Raw genomic sequence first — 24,526 nt, 5'->3', positions numbered from 1 at the left:
GCAACTTATAAAAGAAAGCTTTAGTTTGGGGCTCACAGCTCCAGAGGGCGAGAGTCCACGAGCACCATGGTGGGGGGCACAGCAGCAGGAGGGCGTGGCTCTGGAGCAGTAGCTGAGAGCTCACATCTGATCCACAAGCTGGAGCCAGAAACATAGCTGGCTTGGGCTTCTGAAACCTCCAAGCTTACCACAGTGACATGCTTCCCCCAACAAGGCCACACCTCCTAGTCCTTCCCAATCAGTTCCACTGTGTAACACAAAATATCAAAATAGCCCCCCCCAAAAAAAATCACAAGAATAATCCCTAGCCCAGTCCAACCTCACAAGTCTCCACAGTGGGTGACAGTTTCAACATAGTTTAAAAGACTAAAGTCTGGGGGTTGGGGATTTAGCTCAGTGGTAGGGCGCTTGCCTAGCAAGCGCAAGGCCCTGGGTTCAGTCCCCAGCTCCAAAAAAAGAAAAAAAAAAAAAAAAGACTAAAGTCTGAGACTCACAGCAATCCTTTAATTATAACCTCCTGTAAATAAAAAACAGAAGCAAAATGCATACTTCTAACATATGACAGGATAGAATATACATTATCATTCCAAAGGAGAGTAATGGGATAAAGTAAGGAAATACCGGACAGAAAGCAGCAGGGCAAACTCTAGCTCCTGTAATTCTGTGTCTTAAGTCCAAGGACTCACATGGCTTCGCTCTTCCAGCTTTGCTGATTACAACACATTTTTTTCCGCTTGGCCTGGTTCCACTGCCTGTCTGACGCATTCCTTGGCAGATATACCACAGCTCTGGCACCTCCAACATTTTGGGGTCTCCACTGCAATCGAGGCTTCACTTTCACAGCTTCCTAAGATGGCCTATTCTGACCTCTACACAGGGCTCCCTGTCACATACCTGGCCACAGTGGCTCTCTTTCCTTTATTGTGGGGGAAGATGCTACAACCCCTTCACTCCTGTGTCCTTCAAGACTCTAAACAAAGAACCATCTGGGTGGTGGTGGCAGTGGCAGCAGTGCAAGATGGGCAGTGCAGAAGTGAGCAGGTCTCGCTGAGCTTGAGGCCAGCATGGTCTACTGAGTGATTTTCAGGACAGCCAGGGCTACACAGAGAAACCCTGTCTTAAAAAAACAAGGAGGGGCGGGGGAGGAGAAAAGAAGAGGGAAGGGAAGAAAGAAGTAACTATGTGGCTGAGGTTGCCACTTTAGGCTGGCTGTTTGGAAGCTGGCCCCTTCCTTGAATTATTCTTTCAGGAGATTTGATTGGTTACTTTCCTTTGTTGGGTCAGCTTTTCTTTTCACAAGTTGCAGAATTAGCTGAGTGGAGGTCTTGGTCTGAGGACACTGCTCCCTTTGCTGTCTTCTGCTTCAGGTCTGTCTTGTCCTTCAGCACAAGCTTTGGCTCCAACCTTACATTTCCCGATGTTCTTTGTTGCCTCATCTGTACCTTTTGTTTCTTTCTGCCCCACATGCTCTCTCACAGTAGACCTGCAGAAGAGGGGTCACTAATAACTGATGACTAAACAAGGTCAACATGAGGCCGTCTGAAATCACCTCTGCCAGCCAAACTCTTCAGTTTAGTCCCAGGCAGAATCTTAGGACAAGAATGATCTCTAGTTCAGTTGTTAATATTGTTCCTTCTGAAACCTTTGGAGGTGGGTCTCCATAGTCGACACTGCTCTCAGTACTATGTTAAGCCCCAATTACAGCATTCATTAAATTTCCTATTGCAAATTCCAGAAGTCTTCCACAGTCCCCCAAAAACCAGCACCGTCAGGCCTGTCACAGTAGTAACCCACTTCCTGGTACCAATTTACATCTTAGTGAGTTTTAAGTTGTAGTGATGAGGTACTATGACCAAAGCAACTTATAGAACAAAGAGGTTATTGGGAGCCTAGAGTTCAGAGGTTGAGTCTGCAAGGAGTGTGGGTCAGGCAGGCAGCCATGGCTCTGGAGCAGTAGCTGAGAGCTTACATTTGATCCACAAGCAGGAAGCAGATAGTGAGGGAAAGGCATGGGCTTTGAAATCTCAAAGCCTGCTTCCAGTAATATGCCTCCTCCAGCAAGGCCACACCTCTTAATCCTTCCCAAACAGTTCCACCACTGGGATACTAAGTATTTAAATATAATGAGCCTATGCTCATTCTCATTCAAAACACCACAATGTGTTGGTTTGTATGGGTAAATGCCTCAAGGGGTCAGGACTATTGGATCTCTCTAGAACTGGAGTTACACCTGCTCTGGGTGCTGGAAACTTGACTTCTTTCCTCCTCAGGAGCCCTAAGTACTTTTAACCACTGAGCCATCTCGCCAGCCCCCTACTGAGTGGTCTTTTTTTTTTTAATTTATTTTATTTATATGAATACAACATTGCTGTCTTCAGATACACCAGAAGAGGGTATTGGATCCCATTACAGATGGTTGTGAGCCACCATGTGGTTGCTAGGAATTGAACTCAGGACCTCTGGAAGAGCAGTCAGTGCTCTTAACCGCTGAGCCATCCCTCCAAGCCCCTGAGTGGTCTTTTTTGTCTACAGACATGTTTATGAGTTTATATTTTGGATCTTCAAGACAGGGTTTTTCTGTGTGACCCCTTGTGCTGGAACTCACTCTATCGACCAGGCTGGACTCAAACTCAGCCATCTACCTGCCTCCCAAGTGCTGGGAATTAAAAGTGTCTTTCACCACACTGCACTTTTTAAGTTTTAAAGACAGTGTTTCATGTATCTCTGGCTGGCTTTGAACTTGCCATATAGGCAAGGGTGACCTTGACTCTGTACTCAAGTGCTGAGATTACAGATGGACACTGCCAGACTCGTTTATGCATTGTTGGGGAGCAAACCCTGGGTTTTGTGCATGCTTGGCAACACTCTGCCTACTGAACTACCACGCCCTCCTTCTCACTGTTTATCATTCCTACAAGTTCTGAGTTCTCTAAGGGAGGAGCTAGACCCTTCATGTCTGTCTACTCACCACGCCTAACACCTGGCATCTCATGGGCCTGAATCTTAAGCATGCCAGTTAAGTTAATAGGAATGAAATGCTCTGGTTTGACTCTTAAGTCTTTCAGTTATCTTTGCTCTTGTTTGTTGAGACCATGTCTATTTTTATTTTTGCAACAAGGTCTTGATAGGTAGTCCCAGTTGGACTGGAACTCACTAACTCGAGCTGGCCAACCTACACCCTTCTGCCACAGCTTTGGAATTACAGGCCTGAACCAACACTCCTTCTCCCAACCTGATTTGCATTTCAATACTGTCATTAGAGCACAGTGCTTCTCATAGTAGAAATAAGTATCTGAGGACTCTGGTGGCTTTAAAAGCACTTTGCTGGCCAAGCCTGATAACCTCAGTTCAGTTGCTGGGACCCACAGTATGTGTAAGGAGAAAATTAACTCCCCAAAATTGTCCTGTGACCTCTACACATGTACCTTGGCATGAACTTGCTCTCATGTGTGTGCACACACACAGAGAGAAACACATGTATAAGTGTAAAACTTAAAGATTTATTTATTTTCTTTTATGTACAGCATTCTGCCTGCATATGTGACTGCAGGCCAGAAGAAGGCACCAGATCTCATTACAGATGGTTGTGAGCCACCATGTGGTTGCTGGGAATTGAACTCATGACCTCTGGAAGAGCAGTCAGTGCTCTTAACCACTGAGCCATCTCTCCAGCCCAAGTGTAAAACTTAAAACAGTGGTGTAGAGTGGGGAGAAGAGGCAGAAGGATCTCTGAATTTGAGGCCAGCCTTCTCCAAATATTGAATTTTAAGAAAGCCAGGAAGGGCTATGTAGAGAGGGCCTTGTCTTAAAAACAAAAACACCGGGGCTGGGGATTTAGCTCAGTGGTAGAGCGCTTACCTAGGAAGCGCAAGGCCCTGGGTTCGGTCCCCAGCTCCGAAAAAAAAGAACCAAAAAAAAAAAAAAAAAAAAAAAAAAAACAAAAAACAAAAAACACCCAACAACATAGAATTTGCGTATAATGTATGCATGTCCCCCAGAACATTTAGAATCAACCCTAGAGCACCTATAACCCTTAATACAGTGTAAACGCTATATAAATGGCTTAGGAAATAACGGCAAGAACACGAAATCTGCGTATGTTCAGTACAGACATAATTTTGTTCCCCAGACTTTTTTTCAAGGTGTTAGGGATCAAATTCAAGGTCTTGTACATGCTAAGTTCTTTACCACTGAGTTACATTCCCAGCCCCAAAATGTATTTTCTGTCGTTTTTTAGAGACAGGGTCTCTCTTTGTATCCCAGATGGATTTTTAGACTTGGTCTCTCACTAGGATTTGGGGCTACATGCATGGGGTTCTCTGGCTAGTCAGTAAGCCCTAGGGATCCTCTTGTCAGAACCTCCCCAGTCCAGCCCCAGAGCTGGCTTCACCAATTGTGGGTATTAGGAATGGAACTTAGCTCCCTCCTCCCTGCAGGGTAGCCCTTTACCAACTGAGTCATCTCTATAGCTACCTTCACAAATGGTTTCTTGTTTTCGTTTTGGTTTTGAGATTAGTTGAACCCAACAATGCAGAGGGCCAACTATGTAAACATATATGTCTACACAAGGATGTATTTTTTGCTTTTTGAGACAAGTTCCCACCATGTTACCCTGCTTGGCATAAAACATATGTAAACCAGTCTGGCCTTGAATGTATGGATCCACCTGCTTCTGCCTTCCTAGTGCTAAAATAAATGACTTGTGCTACCGAGCCCAGCTGGTTTCTAAGTCTCAAGTAGCGACCCGGCCAACCTCTATTTTCTAGTCTCAAATTGTTATGATGTTAAAATTAGATAAAGGCTATTTTAAAAAAAAAGGCACATAGCAGGTAGTTAGTTAATGTTTGGGAGTTAATGTTTTATTCAGTCCACTCACCAATATTCCCTGTGACATTTCCTCACAGTTTCAGGATAGCCTGGGCCTGGTAGCACATGCCTGTCACTTAGCAATCAACTAGGAAGCTAAGGAAGATCGCTGAGAATTCAAGGCTAGCCTGGCTTGCATAGCAAGACCTGTCTCAACAAAACAAAAGTTTCATGACCTTTTTAAAAGTATCCTATTCGTTTTTTGGTTTTGTTGTTTGTTTTAACTATTTGTTCTCTAATACCCTAGGCCTTCCACAAAAATGATTGCGCGAAAGCTGTTTGGAGTGGAAGGGGAACAAATAGACTTCTAGAAAACCCTCTGGGCCCTTGGGTCACAGGCAGCCGTTCTTTCTGAAAGCCCCGTGGGGCTTACATCTCGAGGGGTTGGCCTGATCCCAACCTTATTCTTTTAAACCAAAATCCTGGCGGGTACTTATCCTGGAACCCTCACATCTCAAGCGCGGATTTCCAACAGCTTCTAAGGCAAGCCCAAAACATCCCGCCTCCTTCCACAGAATGTCCTATCAACACTCCCGTAGCGATGACCGACAGTCTCCCAGGAGCCAATAAGCTCCGTTCTTCTGAAGAAACCCGCCCAGGCGTTGTGTCGTCAGTGGGCACCAAGCCTGGCGCTTCCGCGAAGCCGGGCGGCGGGTACTTGCGTTGAAATCTGATTGTGAGTGGCCCCACCTTAAAGGGGAGGGAACCGAGGGGGACCCGAGCCCTTTAAGACTAGGCGGGCTGCGGCCTGCCCCTTTAAGGGCGGGGCGTCCGACGGCAGAATCTGAGCCCCAGATTACCTTGAGTTTCCGTCACGGGCAGCGAGGCGCAGCTCCTAGGCTGGGTCCGGGTGCTTGGCGGGGGGCGGCGGCGGCCTCATCCCCGCTCGTCCTCCCCGGGCCCGGAGACACCCCCGCCCCAGTCATGCTGAGCAGAGTATGGAAGCAGCTGACTACGAAGTGCTATCCGTGCGAGAGCAGCTGTTCCACGATAGGGTCCGCGAGTGCATCGTGAGTCCGGGACCTGGGCGGGAAGGGGCCGGGCCGATGTGGGAGGGGCGCGGGCGGCGGTAGAGACGGGAAGTCTTGCTGCCGGGCCTCCGGAGCACCTCGACCCCTGCGAGCGCCCGGGCCGGGATGGTGACCTCCTAGGTCGGATCGGCTGGGTCCCTGAGCTGTAAACAAAGCCGCCGGGTTTCCGTTCCTCGGCCGCTCGCCCCTCCCCCCGCCCCTTCTACTCCACCCCCGTGGGCGTTCCTGGCGGTGGGTCCTCTGGTGTGGGGCGTCTGATCTCTCGAAAAGGATGGATTTGCTTGGATTTGCTTCGGGACTAGTGGTGTGCTTGTTCCCCTTAAAAGTAGATGAAAGGCAACTATGGCTGATGTTGGAATGAAGGGAGACCCGGTCACATTGAGCAGTTAGCTAGGGAAGTGCGGTGGTGGCGCGAGGGGCGAGGGAAGAGTCGGGTCTTCCCACTAAGGAAGAAAGTAATCCTGTCCGAGATGGGTTGCAAGAAGTGGAGATGGAAAAAAGAAATTAAAAAAAAAAAAAGAAGTGGAGATGGAGGAACACCGAGGTTTCCCCGCCTGTTTTCTCACCCCTTTAGTAGTGGTTGTTTTCATTCCTTCTGTGATTGAATCCCGGGCCTCTGGCGTGCAGCATGCCAAACACAAGCCAATACAATGACACACGCCCCGCACCACTTCCGGATAATTTGTTTGACTCTCTGGAAGGCTGGGTTTCCAGCTTTCCAGCCATTCGAGGAGTTCTCGCACACACACACACACACACACACACACACACACGTGTGTGTGTGTGTGTGTGTGTGTGTGTGTGTTTTGATCCTGAGCGCTTCTAGCCTGTGTTTGTCACTCCCTCAGCATAACCTAGAATTGCAGCTGAACCTTCCACACAGCAGCATATTACTCTAGGGTGGGAGCACCCAGTGGGACTTAGGGAAATATATTTTCCTTGGTCCTGCTTTGAATAATCTGTCTGCTATTTCTTTCACAGCGCTCTGCACATACTAAATGAGAAGAGAAGGGTTTAGAGGAATGGCTCTTGCCCAGATGAAGTCATCCTTCATTTTTCTCAGGCTGAGTTTTAGGCTACCCCTTGGCATGCTTTGAGGAAAGGGTAGAGAGAAACAGGATATACCTAGGTCTGCCTTTATCAATGAGTGTGTGGCTCCAAGGTTAAGAATCCAGTGGTGTCCCTTATGTGTTCCTTGGGAGAGGTACACATTGGGGATTGGGCATATCATGGACACACATCCAGACCTTATAAGATATTGACAACCTGGGAGGAATGAGCCCTCAGAAACTGCTCCATGCATGTTTCTGCCTCCTAAGCCATTAGCTTAGGACATCAGCTCCAGCCAAGGGCAGGTGAAACTTTCTAGTGCCTCCTACATGTGGCTCCCATCTTGAAACTAGAGAACAGCCTAGGTAGGAGGTGGTGGTGCGTGCCTTCAGTTCCAGCACTCAGGAGGCACAGGCACGTGGATCTCTGAGTTCGAAGCCAGCCTGATATACAGAAGTTCCAAGACAGCCAGGGCTAACAAGGAAACCCTATCTTGAAAAACCAGAGAGAGAGACAGACAGACAGACAGACAGACAGATAGACAGACAGACACAGACAGACAGACTACCTTCTTGGCTATTACACAAGTTGAAGATGGAAAGGGGCAGAACAGTCTGCTGTAAAAATTCAGCTTAGTGGCTCCGTATACGGGGATTCCCTAAGGCAAAAGGTACCACTTTATACTACACGCAGGACTTTCTTGGTCTCCTCCTTGTCACTTTACAGATTTCCTCTGGGGTCACTTTATCTTGGAGACTAGAAGACACACGAGATGGACCTTGTCTGTGCTTATCTCTTTTGTGTTTTTCTTTTTTCCCCCTCCAACCATGGCGTAGTATAGAGATGTAGTGCTTAGTACTAATTATCTCTCCAAGTTCTGTCCTGTCCTTTGGAGGTCTGACCACTCAAGGCCCAGACTTTACTCAGAAATTACTTGCGGTAGGGCCTCAGAATTGACTAATTTTTAAAATTTCTTTATTTTACGTATATGCATATACTGGTGCTGTCTTCAGACACACCAGAAGGGAGCATCAGACCTCATTACTGGTTGTGAGCCACTGTGTGGTTGCTGGGATGGAATTTGAACTCAGGACCTCTGGGAGAGCAGTCGGTGGTCTTAACCATTGAGCCATCTCTCCAGCCTGAATTGTCTACTTTTTCTTTTTTTTGGAGCTGGGGACCGAACCCAGGGCCTTGCGCTTGCTAGGCAAGCGCTCTACCACTGAGCTAAATCCCCAACCCTGAATTGTCTACTTTTAAAGTGACAGATTACCAGCTCTGGAAACGATGGGCCTGACCAAAGCCGCCTCCTGAGCTGAATGGATGGGCTCTAGTTTGAAGTAGAAGTTCTGATTTACCCTACAGATGTGATTCTTACGTAGTAGTGCCTGGAGCCTACTTTCTCATGATAGCAACTGCAGTTGGGAAAGAGCACATGCCAAGACAGCATAGACATCTTTTCCTCAAGCCTGTTACTTTCCCAGAATGTTCTCAAAGTCAGTCAGTCTCTTTCCTTCTAAGGCTTGATTTAGGCTGTGGGGTATGTGTGTACGTGCATATGTGTTATTTCTACAATTTCTCTGTTACCCTCAAAGTGTGCTTGAAGCTCAGTACCAGGGCTGGTTTGGCATTGTTTTCCCAGGGATGACCTTTGTTTGGTCCTTAAGCCCTCCCTCCCCTCCTCCCCCTGTGGCTTAACTAGAGGGAAGGAAGGTACTGGTGATACCTGTAGAACCCCACGAAGGCCCTCAAGGCTGAGGAGTGTGCTATCGGATATAGAACTTCTCATTCCAGATTGCTTTTTGCCACAGATCTCAATACTTCTGTTTGCAACACTCTACATCCTCTGCCACATCTTCCTGACCCGCTTCAAGAAGCCTGCTGAGTTCACCACAGGTACTCTGACTTCCCTATTCTCAGCCAGAGTCCTGGTTGCCATGGGGCTGGCCTCAGAGGGGAGTGTGCAGTGCCTGCTGGGAAAGGACAGGTGACTGCTGGGCCACTATGCAACCTCCGCTTCTTCAGCCCCTGTTGTTGACTACAGAGCCAGGGGCTGGTAGGTAGGCGGCCTCGGTAGGACATCTCCAAGCTTCAGGCTAACGTGCCTACATGGCTCTTATTTCTTTCTCTTCTTATTCTTTGTTCCTTAGTTTTTTTGTCTGTGTTTTTAAATTAGAGAGCAAACTAATGTTTTATTGTGGATTTTTCAAAATCAGGTACTGCTCTCTTGGTTTTATTTTACTGACAACATTTCATGTACCCCTGGCTGGCCTCAAGCCCTTTATGTAGCTAAGGATGACCTTGAATTCCTGTCTCTGCCTCCCAAATCCTGGTCTCCTGGTGTGTGCTGCCTCCTTCCTGTCCGAGTAGGTTTTCCCTTTTTTCCCTCTGTGTAGTCGAGTCTTCCTGGAACTCAGTCTGTAGACCAGGCTGGCCTTGAGCTCACAGAGATTCATCTGCCTCCGCTCCCCAAATTCTGTGATTAAAGGCATGTACCACTACCACCGGGCACCCATTTAGCCTCTCCAATCCTGTTTCTTCCTCCAAAATGTTGGCTCATTTCTAGCACTCTCCTACTGGGACCCAACGCTTCCCAAGGTTTGGTAATGGTAGTCTTTCTCTGTGTAGAGCCTAAATATTCTCAGACTGTGGCTTTTCGTCCCGTACATCTGTGATGGAGACAGAAAACACAGTTTCAGAGTCAAACCTGCTCAGACTTCCAGCCAAGCTGTCTCCATTAGTACCCTTCCCTTGGGGACCTCTCTCTGGGAATCCCCCTTTTCCCCCAAGCATTTATTTCGCCTCACCCAGCCCTTCTTGGAACAACCTCACAGATTCAATCTGTTTATTCTGCCTGAGCCCATATAAGGAGGAACCTGTTTTGACAGTGACGGTGGGGAGGAGGGAGAGGAGCAGGAATTTGGGGTCTGTGTTCTGTGTGATGATCCAGGACCCCTGATCATTACACTGCTACCTTGTTCAGAGAACAGGTTGTGAGGTCTGCAGTGTAAGATCTGCCAGAGCCTCTCGTTGAGCACTGGCTTCGGAGGAGGGGCAGGGGACATGTTATAATACCTTTGGTCCCAGAGCTGCCCTCTGATGTCTTGCTGCTCCCCTTCCTGTTTGTCTCTTGCAGTGGATGATGAAGACGCCACAGTTAACAAGATTGCGTGAGTGTCGCTACCCTCAGGCCTGACATACTCCAGTGACTTAGGAGCTAGGATCTAGAGTCCCCTAGAGGCGTCCAATAGAGGGAGTCTCTACTTCCACCCTGTTTCTGCCATTTTCCGGCTTAACCTCATCCCAGGGATGCCCAGAAAAGCTGCTCTTCCTGTCTCCCTAGTTAGGCCAGGAGCTTCTAGGAGCTTCACCATCAGGATGTCACCTAGGGCCTGAGTCATCAGGAAATGGCTTCAGCTTGGCTTCACCTCCCAACTGTCAATGTGGGTGGGAATGGAAGGGGAGACAAGCGAATGGAAACAGGACAGGGTTTGGCGAAGATCAGTCCCACAACCCTGAGGACACCCTGAGGGCAAAACTGGTCTTAGAAGGGACTTTGTTATAGGCACTGCCTGGTCAGTAACAGCACCTGCAGAGGAGTGAGGAGGTGCCCTCCCTGCTAGACACCATTGGTCTCCTTTCGTGAATTCGTTTCCAGCTGGTGCAGCCCTTGGCACAGGCAGTATCTGTGAGGTTGGGTTTTAGCCGGCCTTTATCCTGTGCGCTAATGCCTTCTTAAAGGGCACACATACCATATGGAGTGGCTGAGCTCTTATCCAACGAGGTGAGCTCAGAACCTGGATCCCTCAGTGGAGAAGAGGGGCCACCCCTTGCTTTGTTAGCATTACCATGGAGCTCTGTAGGATGTATGGGGAGGATCACAGTCCTGGGATAGCCCAGACAAGTGACATGTGGCGGGTAACAAGGTACCCATGAATGCCTGAGCTGTGCCCATCTTGTGTGCCAAGGCTGCCCTGTAGGTGAGGACCAACCTGGAATGGCAGTAGGCAAAGCCCAGATGGATAACTCCTTCCCATGGCTACAGCTGGTTCTAAAAGCCTGGGTGCCCTCAGGAAAGAAATGACTTCTAGGTCAGCAGGGACAGTGAGTGCTGGGCTGACAGGCCCTCTTCCCCTTTCAGGCTGGAGCTGTGCACTTTTACCCTGGCAGTCGCCCTGGGCGCTGTCTTACTCTTGCCCTTCTCCATCATCAGCAATGAGGTGCTACTCTCACTGCCACGCAACTACTACATCCAGTGGCTCAATGGCTCCCTCATCCATGGTATGTGGCTGGACCAGAGCGTGGGCTAGGGAGTAGGGCAGGGAATTAGGAGACACGGCAGCCTCGGGCTCATGGATCATGTCCCCCACCTGTTGATCGGCCCCTCAGTGACCAGCTCTGCTTTTCCTTCTTGGCTCTAGGTCTTTGGAACCTCGTTTTCCTGTTCTCCAATCTGTCCCTCGTCTTCCTTATGCCCTTTGCATATTTCTTCACAGAGTCTGAAGGCTTTGCTGGCTCCAGAAAGGTGAGTGAGGGAAGTGTTGGTCAACCCGAGCTGGAGGCAGAACTCTGTTCCAGGCAACTGGCATCAGCAGATAGTTCGTAGCCTTCAGTCGGAGTTAAGGGCTGGAACAAGGAGTCCAGGCTGTAGTAACATGGAAGTCAGTGTGGGCCGTCCTTTGTAGAACCATTGAGAGTTAAAGTTGAGACAGAGATCTCTCAGCAGGAGAGTTAATATCTTACTGTTGTAGCTGCTCCTGGAAGCCATTGTGCCAAAGGTGAGAGGAAGCGTAGGAATTCGGGCTTGTTCCACTGCCTTCTGCTTCCCTGCTGATCCTTGCATTGGGCAGACTAACCCAGACTTGAGAGAGCAGAGAGCTCTCATGCTGCAGACATGGGATCATGTCCTCTGAACAGAGGGTGAACTGAAGGTGTCTGGGGATGGGTTTACAAGTGAAGAGAGAGAAGCACCCCTATCTGCTGAATCCTGGGTCCCCAAGCCCAGCATAGCTCTGGTGTCTCCTTCCTTCCTGATGTACCCCTCTGCTTTACCCATTTCTTCCTATTGTAGGGTGTCCTGGGCCGGGTCTACGAGACAGTGGTGATGTTGATACTCCTCACTCTGCTTGTGCTGGGCATGGTGTGGGTGGCATCAGCCATTGTAGACAATGACAAGGCCAGCAGGGAGTCACTCTATGGTGAGAATTAAACTGCCTGTCACTGATTTAAAGAAAGTCTTGGCTCACACGGCTTCAGAGGTTCCAGGCTGTGTTCATGCAGCTCTGGTCCGGGGCTGTGATGAAGCGGGAGGAACCTCGAGTGCCGCCAGGCTCACGAGGCCACGAGTGGCCAGTGCTCCAGCTCATGAGGCCACGAGTGGCCAGTGCTCCAGCTCTGGTCACCCCAAAGCACGGCTCTGCACGTTGCAGTGCTGACCAAACCTTTAACAGTCAAGCTGTGGGTTTTCGTTTGGTTGTTTGCTTTATGAGAGGCAGGATTTCTCTGTGTAGCCCTGGAAGTCCTGGAACTTACTTTGTAGGCCAGGCTGGCCTCAAACTCAGAGATCCCTCTGCTTTTGCCTCTTGACTATTGGGATTAAAAGTATGTGACACCACTTCCTGGTCAAACATTAAAGTTCTTTGTTTTTTTTTTGTTTTTTCCCTTTTTCTTTTTTTCGGAGCTGGGGACCGAACCCAGGGCCTTGCGTTTGCTAGACAAGCGTTCTACCACTGAGCTAAATCCCCCACCCCAAACATTCAAGTTTTGCAAGACCATTTTATATCTAAACCAAAACAGAGCTCTGGTTTTTTCCTCTTTTTTAAAGACTTACTTTTTTTTTTAAAGATTTATTTATTTATTCTATATAAGTACATTGTTGCTGTCTTCAGACACACCAGAAGAGGGCATCGGATCTCTTTACAGATGGTTGTGAGCCACCATGTGGTTGCTGGGAATTGAACTCAGGATCTCTGGAAGAGTAGTTGGGTGCTCTCAACTGCTGAGCCATCTCTCCAGCCCCTAACTTTTGTGTGTGTGTGTGTGTGTGTGTGTGTGTGTGTGTGTGTGTGTCCGTCCGTCCGTCCGTCCGTCCGTCTGTCTGTGAACCACATCTATGCAGTGCCAACAGAAAACAGAAGAGGTCATTGGATCCTCTGGGACTGCAGTTAGAGATGGTTGTGAGCTGGCTTGAGGGTGCTGCTGAACCTGGGTCCTCTGAAGAGCAGCCAGCCATCTTCACCACTGAGCCACCCTCTCCCCTCATCATACCTCCTCTTAAGACTGACTCTTTAGAACGTATCTTGTAATCCGAGCTCAGGAGACTAAGTCAGGGTAACTGCCATGAGTTCGTAGGTTCGTATAGTGAGTTTGAGGCCGTCCAGGGCTATAGAGAAAGATGCTGTCTCAAAAACAAAGGGAAGGGGGCTGAAGAGATGACTCAGCAGTTGAGAGTGGTGGCTGCTGCTTTAGGGGACCTGGGTTCAGTTTCCTGCACTCAGGTGGCACCTCACAGCTGTATGTAACTCCAGTTCCAGGGGCTTGATCCACTGCACCAGGCACGTATGTGGTTCGCGTATCTGTAAAGACAAAGACAAAAATACTGGCTCTTCAGTTAGCCATGTGCATTTAATCCTCTGTAGCCTCTTCAAGTGGAAAAGTCTGTCACCACTTGTGTAGGCTAAAGGTCCAAACTGACACTGTACACATCCAACATATAGAGATACCCCTTGGATCTAAAAGGTAGATAATCAGCTAGGTATGGTAGCATACAATTTTAATCCCAGCATTCAGGAAGCGGATCTCTGAGTTCCAGGCTAGCCAGGGAGCTACCAGTGAGGCCTGTTTTAAATAGTAGATAGATGGCAGTCCACTGTAAGGCCCAGGCTGCCCTTGAAATCTTTCCACCTCACCGTCCTGGTTCTCCTGGGATCACAGGTATATGCCAGCATACCTGGCCTCCCGTCTTAGAATTGAGAATTTCATCTTACTATCTGCCTTGCTTGATGAAGGAGAGGGTCTGGCTGCACTTAGCCCATCCCCTGGATCAGGTGGCAGCTGTCCTTTTCTATAAATGAGGATCCTTGGTTTACCCACTGCTCCGTCTCTAACCCTGGGCCAGTTGTCCCCACACGTGCTGCTTGACTATAGGTGTCTGACATGTGTCCTTGTCTAGACCCTGAGCCCTGTCACCTCAAGGTACTCAGATGTGAGCAAGACAAGCTGACATGCCTTTCGTTGTCCCTAGACTTCTGGGAGTACTACCTCCCCTATCTCTACTCCTGTATCTCCTTCCTCGGAGTCCTGCTGCTTCTGGGTGAGTGTTGGAATCTGGGAGAGAAAGAGGGCATCCTGGGCTGCAGTCAGGTGGAAGGAGAAGGGTTGGAGGAGGGTTGGGGAGGGAATGAAAGGTCTGACGTCTGACTGACCAGCTCTTGTGCGTCCAGTGTGCACTCCACTAGGTCTCGCCCGCATGTTCTCCGTCACTGGGAAGTTGCTGGTCAAGCCCCGGGTATGTAGTGCTCCTTGCCTCTTGTGTGCCTACATCTGAGGCCGAACCATGAAGTGGACCTGCAGTGGTGGTGTGCACAACTTGCAGAAGACCACACCCTTGCTTGGCTTCTATGCCCCCGCCCCCCAATCATCAGGAGCTGGTCAGAACACGAGGAATTGGAAGGGATAGGACAAAAATGCTGGACACACTTGGGTTCGGTCCCCAGCTGAAAAAAAAAAAAAAAAAAAAAAAGAACCAAAAATGCTGGACACAGGGTGGTGCAGAGGAGTTAGAGGGAGCACTGAGAGTGTGGGAGAACTGCTGGGATCAGGGAACCTCTGACAGCCCCTTCCTGTCCGCTGCCCTCAGCTACTGGAAGACCTGGAAGAACAGCTGAACTGCTCAGCCTTTGAGGAGGCAGCTCTGACTCGAAGAATCTGCAGTGAGTCTAAATCCCGCTTGCTTGGGTGGTGGCCTGGCCTTGGCAAGCCTGAGCACTGGAGGGAAGTTTGTCCTCTGCCCTAGATCCCACATCCTGCTGGCTGCCGCTGGACATGGAGCTGCTGCATAGACAGGTCCTGGCTCTGCAGGCGCAGAGGGTCCTCCTGGGTACGTGGCCTGGTAGTTTACCCAAGGGGAGTAGTTCCTTGTTCCAAGTACTTACTAACAACCTCCCACCCCTGCACAGAAAAGCGGCGGAAGGCGTCAGCCTGGCAGCGGAACCTGGGCTACCCTCTGGCCATGCTGTGCTTGCTGGTGCTGACGGTGGGTTTGCCAGCCCTGGTGGGGAGGGAGTAAGTGGATGTATCCATGGGGAGGACAGAGATGCATGTTGACATGATGGTCATCAGTCAGAGAAGTAGCCACTGAGAGGGCCAATTTTATATGCCGCCCTGTGCTAAGCCCACTTTGTGGGCAAGGAAATAAAACTGACTTGTTCCAAACTGCACAGTCACTGGGAAGGTATACAGATTTCCTTGGAGCGAGAGTAAATCAGGGCTTCAGGAATAATCTAAGAGGAAAAGGTACCTTTTCCTAGATCATCTCACATGTAGGGGAGGGGGTGTGCTGGAGAGTGACCCAGACTTTGCACTCTGAGCAAGTACTCAGCATAGTGACCCCTCCCCATCCCTATAGGTGCGTGTTCTTTGTAGTCAGGCTTCCACAGTGGACCATTGCAAGCAGCTCCTAGAGTAGCATCCTCAGAGGGGGCTGCAATGCTGGCAGCAGCCGGAGGGAGGCAAGCAAACTGAAAATGCCAAGTTAGAGAGCTCATGCTTGTGGGGCAGGCAGGGCAGGGGTGATGGGAGCTGGTGACCTTGCTGCACACAGGGCCTGTCTGTGCTCATTGTGGCTGTCCACATCCTGGAGCTGCTCATTGACGAGGCTGCCATGCCGCGGGGCATGCAGGTAAGGGCTCTCGGGCTCTCTAACTCTGACATAATTCTGAAAGGGTGGGGAGGCTGGATAGTGTCTCCTGCTATTATCCTACCTGAAGCTGGTAGGTTGCCCCGGGTTCCAGGCCAGAATGATCTACGTCGTTAAAGATCCTCCAGTTTGTACTACAGCTTAAAGGGGGAGGTTGGAGAGAGAAAGAGGCAGAATCAGGACAGAGGAGAGGCTGGGTGGCCCTGGTGTTCCCGGTTGTGGATGTCCCTTACTAATGCCACCCCACCCCACAGGATGCTGCCCTGGGCCAGGTCTCCTTCTCCAAACTGGGGTCCTTTGGTGCCATCATCCAGGTCGTGCTGATCTTGTATCCTTCTGGAAATTCCTGTGCCCTCTGCCTACTAAACCTGCCTCCTGGAACTCTTCGTAGACCCCTGGGGAGCACTGGGGGACGGGGGGAGTGCCAGGGAGGGCATAAGTCGTCATCTAACTTGGGTTCAGAGAGAAGGAAATACTTGGTCTTGAGGACTGGGGAGATAACTCAGTCGGTTACGTACAGACAGACAGATCCTAGTGGCTTTTTCAAGAGTCCTTCTAGCCAAACTTCAGGATTGAAATACTCTCTCTCTCAAAACATAGTAAGGCAGGGGCTGGTAGGATGGTCCAGCGAACCGAGGGAAGACTCAGCCATTCGAAGTGCCTGATGCTCTCTCCGGAGAGCTTGGGTTCATTTCACAGCACCCAGGTCAAGTGGCTCACTGCTATCTGTAACTCCAGCTCTAGGACCCGACTATCCTGACCTTTGCAGGCATTACATTCATGCCCACAACTAGATTTATACCTTTTTTTTTTAAAGATTTATTTATTTAATGTATATATGAGTACACTGTAGCTGTCTTCAGACACACCAGAAGAGGGCATCAGATTCCATTACAGATGGTTGTGAGCCACCATGTGGTTGCTGGGAATTGAACTCAGGACCTCTGGAAGAGCAGTCAGTGCTCTTAACCGCTGAGCCATCTCTCCAGCCCCGATTTATATCTTCTTAAATAACTCACTGTTATGTGCATTGGTGTCTTGCCTGTATGTGTGTTGGAACCCCTGAAGCTGAAGTTACAGTTTTGAGCTGGGATTTGAACTCAGGATCTCTGGGAGAGCAGCTAGTGCTCTAACTGCTGAGCCATCTCTCCAGCCCTAGGAAGTATTGTTTTTTTTTTTTTTGTTTTTTTTTTTTTTCCCGGAGCTGGGGATCAAACCCAGGGCCTTGCGCTTCCTAGGCAAGCACTCTACCACTGAGCTAAATCCCCAACCCCGGAAGTATTGTTTTAAAAAGACGGTTGGGGGTTGGGAATTTAGCTCAGTGGTAGAGCACTTGCCTAGCAAGCTCAAGGCCCTGGGTTCAGTCCCCAGCTCCGAAAAAAAAGAAAAAAAAAAAAAAAAAGACAGTTGGTTCAGTGGGTAAAAGTGTCTGCTATGGAAGAAGCCTGACAGCCTGAGTCCCATCCCTGGGAACTCAGAGTGGTGTGAGAGAACTGACCCCTGAAGCTGTGTGTGCACGCGCGTGTGTGTGTGTGTGTGTGTGTGTGTGTGTGTGTGTGTGTGTGTGCAGTAGCGTGCATGTACACAGGCACACGACATAATAGTAGGTAATATGGAGAATGATAGAAGACACCCAGCCTTGACCTGTGGCCTCTGCGTACACATGTGTACACCATACAGAAAGCCTTGATCTTGAAAAGGTCTGAGAGAGGCAGTCAGTACTTCTTAGAAGCTGGCAAGTTCTTCCCTAACCTGGTGGCAGTTATCTGATGGTGTCCTCGGTAGTGGGCTTCTACAGCTCTCCACTCTTCGGAAGCCTGAGACCTAGATGGCATGACACATCTATGACACAGGTAGCTAGCCAGGGGAGGCAGATGTACTGGGTGCTGGCAGCTTTTCTACATTTGGGTGGGTCCCCCACTCCAGACAGAGCTCCTCTCTAACAGCCCTGACTGTAAAGAACTCTTAGAGATCCTCCTGTCTCTGCCTTCCAAACACTGGGATTAAAGGCAGGACCACTGCACCCAGCAGTGCTGACCGACCTTGCTACCTTTTCCTCTTCTCTGCTCTCATCCAGATAATTGGGAACTGTGTCTGTCTCCTGGTCCTCAGCTCAGCACTTCCTGTCTTTTCTCGAACCCTTGGTGAGTAGTGAAGAGGAGGTGGCAATCTGTGCTTAGTAGGGGTTTCAGGCTCAGCTACATAGGGAAACCCTGTAACGAAAGAAAACGGCCCAGGTCTTACTTATCATCCTGTCTGAGCCTCCATAGTGCTGGGAACTCCCTCTTTAATAACCTTTTAGTTTTTAAGATTACATTATTTTATGTGTGGGTGGGAAGTGTATCAGAGGAAAACTTGCAGGAGTTGGTCTTGTCTTGTACCATGTGGGGAATTGAACTCAGGTCACCGCTGGGCAGCAGCCATCTACCGTGATCCGTCTCTTGGTCCAATTTTGTAACTTGGATTAGGAATGTTCAACACGTGATTTCTCGTGAATGCCATGGGGATTTGGAGGAGGTTGGGCTTACTGGCCCACTAAGTATCCCCAGTGGATGCATATTTAAATGGGGTTCAGGCCTATGACTTGAGAGTGTGATGGGGTTTAGAAGGAGCTAGGCACAGTGGCTTGCACTTACAGTCCTGGGAAGCTGGCAGCAAAAGAATGACAAGTTGTTGGTCACCCTCAGCTACATAGTCTAGGTAGGAGACTGTCTCAGAGGTGGGCAGTTAATAGCCCCTGTCACAGGCTTGCATGATGCATAGGCCTTCATTGTCATCGCCCATTGTTTTCTCGGTTTACATTGAGAGACAGGTCTAGAGCATGTCAGGAACTTGCCCGTGTCATTCAGCTGTCTAGAAGTGGAACTGGGATAGGAAGCAGTGCGATGCCTGTGCACTCTGCTGTGCACTAGTGGAAACCTAGTGGCCAACTCTAGCTTCCTAGTCAGGAACCACTTATACTCCTGGGAGCCTAGAGATGCCTGAGGCTAGAGGCAGCCCCGCTGAAGGAAAAGATACAAGTGTCTGGGAGGAGGAACAGCTGTGACCTGAGCTCCTGATGTGTTCAGGAGTCCTGATCTGGCCTTGGCGTGGGCTTGTAAGGCATGCATGGCAGGTGCTAGCTTGCAGGTGTGATGTTTGGTCGTGGCCACTAGGAGGCAGCAGAAAGTTGGGCTCCTTTGAGGAGAGGGCTTGGGGGATTCCCACTTCTGATTGCAGACTCTGCTTCAGGGCTGACACGCTTTGACCTGCTGGGTGACTTTGGACGCTTCAACTGGCTAGGCAATTTCTACATCGTGTTCCTCTACAATGCAGCCTTTGCTGGTCTCACCACACTCTGTCTGGTGAAGACCTTCACTGCAGCTGTGAGGGCAGAGCTGATCCGAGCCTTTGGTAAGGAGTGGAGCAGGGGTGGCCCAGCCTTTGGTAAGGAGTGGAGCAGGGGTGGCCCAGCCTTTGGTAAGGAGTGGAGCAGGGGTGGCCCAGCCTTTGTAAGGAGTGGAGCAGGGGTGGCCCAGCCTTTGTAAGGAGTGTGGAGCAGGGATGGCCCAGCCTTTGGTAAGGAGTGGAGCAGGGGTGGCCCAGCCTTTGTAAGGAGTGGAGCAGGGGTGGCCCAGCCTTTGTAAGGAGTGGAGCAGGGGTGGCCCAGCCTTTGGTAAGGAGTGGAGCACGGGTGGCCCAGCCTTTGTAAGGAGTGGAGCAGGGTTGGCCCAGCCTTTGTAAGGAGTGTGGAGCAGGGTTGGCCCAGCCTTTGGTAAGGAGTGTGGAGCAGGGGTGGCCCAGCCTTTGGTAAGGAGTGGAGCAGGGGTGGCCCAGCCTTTGGTAAGGAGTGGAGCAGGGGTGGCCCAGCCTTTGGTAAGGAGTGGAGCAGGGGTGGCCCAGCCTTTGGTAAGGAGTGGAGCAGGGGTGACCCAGTCTTTGGTAAGGAGTGGAGCACGGGTGGCCCTGGGTTCGGTCCCCAGCTCCGGGAAAAAAAAAAAAAAAAAAAAGGAGTGGAGCACGGGTGGCCCAGCCTTTGTAAGGAGTGGAGCAGGGGTGGCCCAGCCTTTGGTAAGGAGTGGAGCACGGGTGGCCCAGCCTTTGTAAGGAGTGGAGCACGGGTGGCCCAGCCTTTGGTAAGGAGTGGAGCAGGGGTGGCCCAGCCTTTGGTAAGGAGTGGAGCACGGGTGGCCCAGCCTTTGGTAAGGAGTGGAGCACGGGTGGCCCAGCCTTTGTAAGGAGTGGAGCACGGGTGGCCCAGCCTTTGTAAGGAGTGGAGCAGGGGTGGCCCAGCCTTTGTAAGGAGTGGAGCAGGGGTGGCCCAGCCTTTGGTAAGGAGTGGAGCAGGGGTGGCCCAGCAGGGAAGAGGATGTGCTACCTGTTTATGCCTTACCCATCTCACCCACCCATTGTTCTATCCTGTCACCTCCCCATAAGGAGCTGACCTGTGTCCTCTTCTTACTTCCTACGTCTCTTCCAGGGCTGGACAGACTGCCGCTGCCTGTCTCTGGTTTCCCCCGAGGTTCTAGGAAGAAGCAGCATCAATGACCTCCAGCTGGGGGTTGAGAAGGAGAAAACTAGGCACTGCCTAGGCCTGGAGGAGAGCCCTAAGTGGCTGGACCTCAGGACCTGGAATCTGAGAGGGTGGGTGACAGAGGGGACGGACCATCTGCACTGTTGCTTAATCTGAGCCAGAGTTTGGGACCTGGCCCGGCCTCCTGCCTTTCCAGATGTAGCTGTGGCCTGAGTGTTGGAGCTCGGGGCTTGCTTTAGTTCCTGGTCCCAGATACGTTTACACATCTATCTGCCTCAATCCTGCTCCAGGCCATGCCTGAAGCCATGTTTACATGATTTGACGTGCAATAGGGTGGGTGGGAGTCGGGGGGCTGGGCAGGGGTGGGTTCTGGACACAGGTTGTCTTCCTTGCCTCTGGCCCAGGAGAGCCGAAGCACTGTGCTGTCCTGTGGAGGGAGGGCGTGGACCACTGGAGAGACCAAGGGTGCGGGGAGGAGGCTGCACCCATGAGCAATAAAGTTGATCCCAGGGTTTTCTTCGTTCTTTTGTAAAGAGCCTGTCTTTCTCTCTCTTTATTCTGTCCCATCTGTTCCTTCCCCTCTGTGGGCCTACCTGTGTGGGATCTGCAGAGGGCTGCCCTTCTTCCCACAGCTTTACTTGAAGTGGGCTCTCTCCACTGGCAGTAGTGGCCCCCACAGTTACTGCAGTGCGCAGGAAGCAGAGGCAGACAGAAAGTGGATGATGTTTTTGAGACTAGCCTGGTCTACATTGCAAGTTTCAGGCCAGCCAAGGTTACATGGTGAGCCCTTAAGTTCAATAAAACACAGACACACACACACAACACACACACACACACCCCAAAAGAGTTGTCTAGTCTCCTAGACTCTCCCCTCTACTTGGGGCTCTGTTGCTGTACCTTGGGAGTTGGGGTAGAAGGGCGTGTGTACACATCTAAGATGGCTTCCCTGTCCACCTGCAGCCCTGATCTGCTCTCAGCAGTTGGCTGTAAGGGTGCCAGGCCAGCAGTGTTTTATTCCTACCTAACTTCCCTTCCATTGCATGGATCCTGGGGAATCAAACTCAGTGCTCTGTCTGCTGAGCCAGTCCCACTGGCTTTGCCCTCCTCGGGCTGGTGGTGACACACTCCGGACCTGTGCTTGTTAGGCAGTCTCCATGTCACAAAGCTGCCTTCCCGTCTCCAAGACCACTTCCTTGTAAATGGAAGACAGACATCAGAGGGGTTTCAAGTCCTCTGGGTTTTGTTCTGGTTCATACAAAACCACGGAGTGCTAGCCTTGGAACCGGGTGAGGGGAGGGCAAACAGGAACACAAAAAGTGTAGATTCCACAAATACTTGCCAAGTACAGTACTGTAAGCTAGACTAGACGACCTTGGAAATGCACGATAAGCCAGCTGGTGCAGAAGAGCTTCCTTGTCTGAGGGGCTGATCTAATACCGCAGTGCCCTACAGCAGGACAGCAACCGCAGTGCCCTACAGCAAGAGTTTGTTTTTTGTTTTTTGTTTTTTTTTAACTTTGTAGGGTTTATTTTGTGTGTGTACCCATGATTGCACTGGTGAGGGAACAAATTGTTTGGGTTCTTCCTCTCACTACGTGGGTTCAGATTGGAATCAGGCTGTCAGGCTTGGTAGCAAGCTTTTACATACTGAGCCATCTCCCCAGCCTTACTTCGTTTTGAGACAGTCCCATTATATGTAGCCTCGGCTGGCTTGGAACTCAATATGTAAACCAGACTAGGCTGGCTTCCAAATCACAGAGGGCTAGTTGCCTCTGTCTCTACCTCCTTGTCACTGGGATAAAGGTTTTGCAATACCATGCAAACAAAACCTTTGGCCAGTTGTGTGGTGCACACTTTTAATATCAGCACTCAGGAGGCAGAGGCAGATAGATCTCTGTGAAGTTGAGGCTAGCCTAATCTACATAGCCAGTTCCAGGACAGTCAGGGGTATGTAGACCCTGTCCAAAAAAAAAAATTTTTTTTTAAAGTTTTTTTAAGGGCTGGAAAGATGGCTCTGGTTAAGAGCACTGTCTGCTGCTCTCCCAGAGGTCCTGAGATCAATTCCCAGCAATCACAGGGTGGCTCACAACCATCTGTAATAATCCGATGCCCTCTTCTGGTAAGCAGGTGTACATGCAGACAGCACTCATAAATGTAAAAATAAATATTTGGTTTTTAGCTTACACGTATGAGTGTCTTTGCATGAGCTTTTTTTTTTTTTTCCCAGAGCTGGGGACCGAACCCAGGGCTACCATTGAGCTAAATCCCCAACCCCTGCATGTATGTACTATGGGCATTCCTCATGCCTCCTGGAGTTCAGAAGACGGACGGCATCTTACTCTTTGGAATTGGAATTACAGAAAGTTGTGAACCACCAAGTGCGTGCCAAGAGCCAAACACAGGTCTTACTGCGTTAACAGCCAGTGCTCCTAACCGAGTGGCCTCCTTTCCAGCCCTAAAGATCTTGTATTGTTTATTCATGTGTGTAGCGTGTGCACACTTGCCCACGATGCTGGAGAGTGGTGTTGTATCCCCTAGAGCCAAGTTACAGTTGTGAGCTGGGGGACACACCTGGGTCTTCTGAAGGAGCGAGCAGGATGCGCTCTTACATGCTGGGTGTCTCTAAAACCACTGCTGTTCAGGGTTGGGGATTTAGCTCAGTGGTAGAGCGCTTGCCTAGGAAGCGCAAGGCCCTGGGTTCGGTCCCCAGCTCCGGAAAAAAAAAAGAAAAGAACAACAACCAAAAAAAACCAAACAAAAAAAAAAAAAAAAAAAAAAAAAAAAAAAAAAAAAACCACTGCTGTTTACATTTGAATTAGCTTTAAAGCTTTTGATTTAGATTTTGTTTTTATTTTATGTGTGTGAGTGTTTTGCCTGAATGTATGCCTGTGTGCCACGTGAGTCGAGTGCCTGTGGAGGCCAGAAGAAGGTGTTGGATCCCCTGGTATTGGAAATATGGACTAATGGTCAGCTGCCAAGTGGCCTTTGGAAAAGCAGCTGAACCATCTCTCCACCTTTACCACAGCAAACGGGGTAGCTTTTGGCAACTTGTAACAAATCTAGACATATGTGGGAAAAAGAATCTTGAGAAAATACCTCCATAAGAGTGGCCTGTAGGCAGATCTGCAGAGCATTCTCTTTAATAACTGATGTGAAAGGGCCCAGCCCAGTGTGGGGCGGTGCTACCCTGAGGCAGGTGGTCCTGGGAGGGCTCAGCCCACTGCGGGGCGGTGCTACCCTGAGGCCGGTGGTCCTGGGTTGCGTAAGAAACAGACTGAGCAAGCCATGAGGAGCAAGCCAGCATTCCTCTGCGGCTTCTGTTTTAGGCCCTTCCTCCAGGTTCCTGGCTTAAGGTTTTTACTTTGGACTTTTGTGTTTATTTTATGTATGTGAGAGCTTTATGGGCATGAACGTATATTTACCATGTATGTGCCTGGTCCCCCAAAATCTCAGGAGGTTATCAGACTCCCTGGAGCTGGAGTTGTGCATAATTGTGAACCACCATGGAACAGAACCTGGGTCCTCCAGGAAGAGCAGCCAGTGCTTTTAACTGCTGAGCCATCTCTCCAGTCCCCTTCCTGATGCTCTTGTCTTGACATCCCTTCACGAATGGACTGCGTTTGGAACATGTGAACTGATTCTTTCCTCCCCAAGTGGCTTCTGGTACCTCATGTTCTCCACGACATTCCTCATAGAGGAACTGACTTAAATGCTAGCTAGGAACTAGTGGGCGAAGTGTCTCTGCCATGAGGCCTGAGGGACTGGAAATCGATTCCGCGGTCCAGAGGGAGGATGTAGAGGATGGAAGGGGAAGGGAGCCGTTCTCTACAGACGAGGACTTTAGGTGCCCACGGTCCTTCAGCAGCTTCCGAATGACAACTCAGACAATGATGAGCTGGATGGAGCCCAGGCTTACAATCCCAGCATTCAGCGCAGCAGGTCTGATGCCAGCTTGGCTACATGTGACTGTCTCAATCAGAGGGAAGTGGGACTGCTGCTCAATACATGAAGATCAGTCGTGTGCTTGCCTAGCATGCCCGAAGTCCCGGGTTTTTATTTTTAATTACTTATTTTTTTTCTGGTTTTTATTTTTGATTTTTAAAAAATGTCTCTCTGTGTAGCCCCGGCTGTCCTGGAACTCACTTTGTAG

The 24,526-nt window shown here is 50.0% G+C and overlaps 1 protein-coding gene and 1 long non-coding RNA gene across 10 annotated transcripts; one reads left to right on the top strand and one right to left on the bottom strand.

Annotated features, from left to right (window-relative positions):
• Positions 1-484: 484 nt before the first annotated feature.
• LOC148004977 (uncharacterized) lies at positions 485-6,072 on the bottom strand. Its single transcript, XR_015626007.1, has 2 exons — positions 5,667-6,072; positions 485-1,483 (listed from the first exon to the last, which is right to left on the bottom strand). It is a non-coding gene; the product is annotated as an uncharacterized LOC148004977 (long non-coding RNA).
• On the top strand, positions 5,670-20,910 carry Lmbr1l (limb development membrane protein 1-like). 9 transcript variants are annotated; one of them, NM_001395729.1, is made up of 17 exons: positions 5,670-5,876; positions 8,759-8,843; positions 10,084-10,117; positions 11,089-11,228; positions 11,369-11,472; positions 12,019-12,145; positions 14,191-14,259; positions 14,390-14,454; positions 14,806-14,878; positions 14,962-15,045; positions 15,125-15,201; positions 15,769-15,846; positions 16,119-16,192; positions 17,627-17,717; positions 17,942-18,008; positions 19,096-19,257; positions 20,324-20,910. In NM_001395729.1, exons 1-17 carry the CDS (start codon positions 5,805-5,807, stop codon positions 20,389-20,391), a joined length of 1,470 nt encoding a protein of 489 aa, NP_001382658.1. In that variant the 5' UTR covers positions 5,670-5,804; the 3' UTR covers positions 20,392-20,910. The 9 variants fall into 9 exon arrangements, with proteins under 9 accessions (NP_001382658.1, XP_087412938.1, XP_087412945.1 ...); XM_087556812.1 differs by having other exon boundaries at positions 19,084-19,257; XM_087556819.1 differs by lacking the exon at positions 8,759-8,843.
• The last annotated feature ends 3,616 nt before the right edge of the window (positions 20,911-24,526 follow it).

The sequence above is a fragment of the Rattus norvegicus genome, chromosome 7, assembly GCF_021556685.1.
Source record: "Rattus norvegicus strain SHRSP/BbbUtx chromosome 7, alternate assembly SHRSP_T2T, whole genome shotgun sequence".
NCBI classification, from domain to species: Eukaryota; Metazoa; Chordata; class Mammalia; order Rodentia; family Muridae; genus Rattus; species Rattus norvegicus.
The sequence above is the reverse complement of the archived record's forward strand: the minus strand, read 5'-3'. Positions and strand labels throughout refer to the sequence as shown.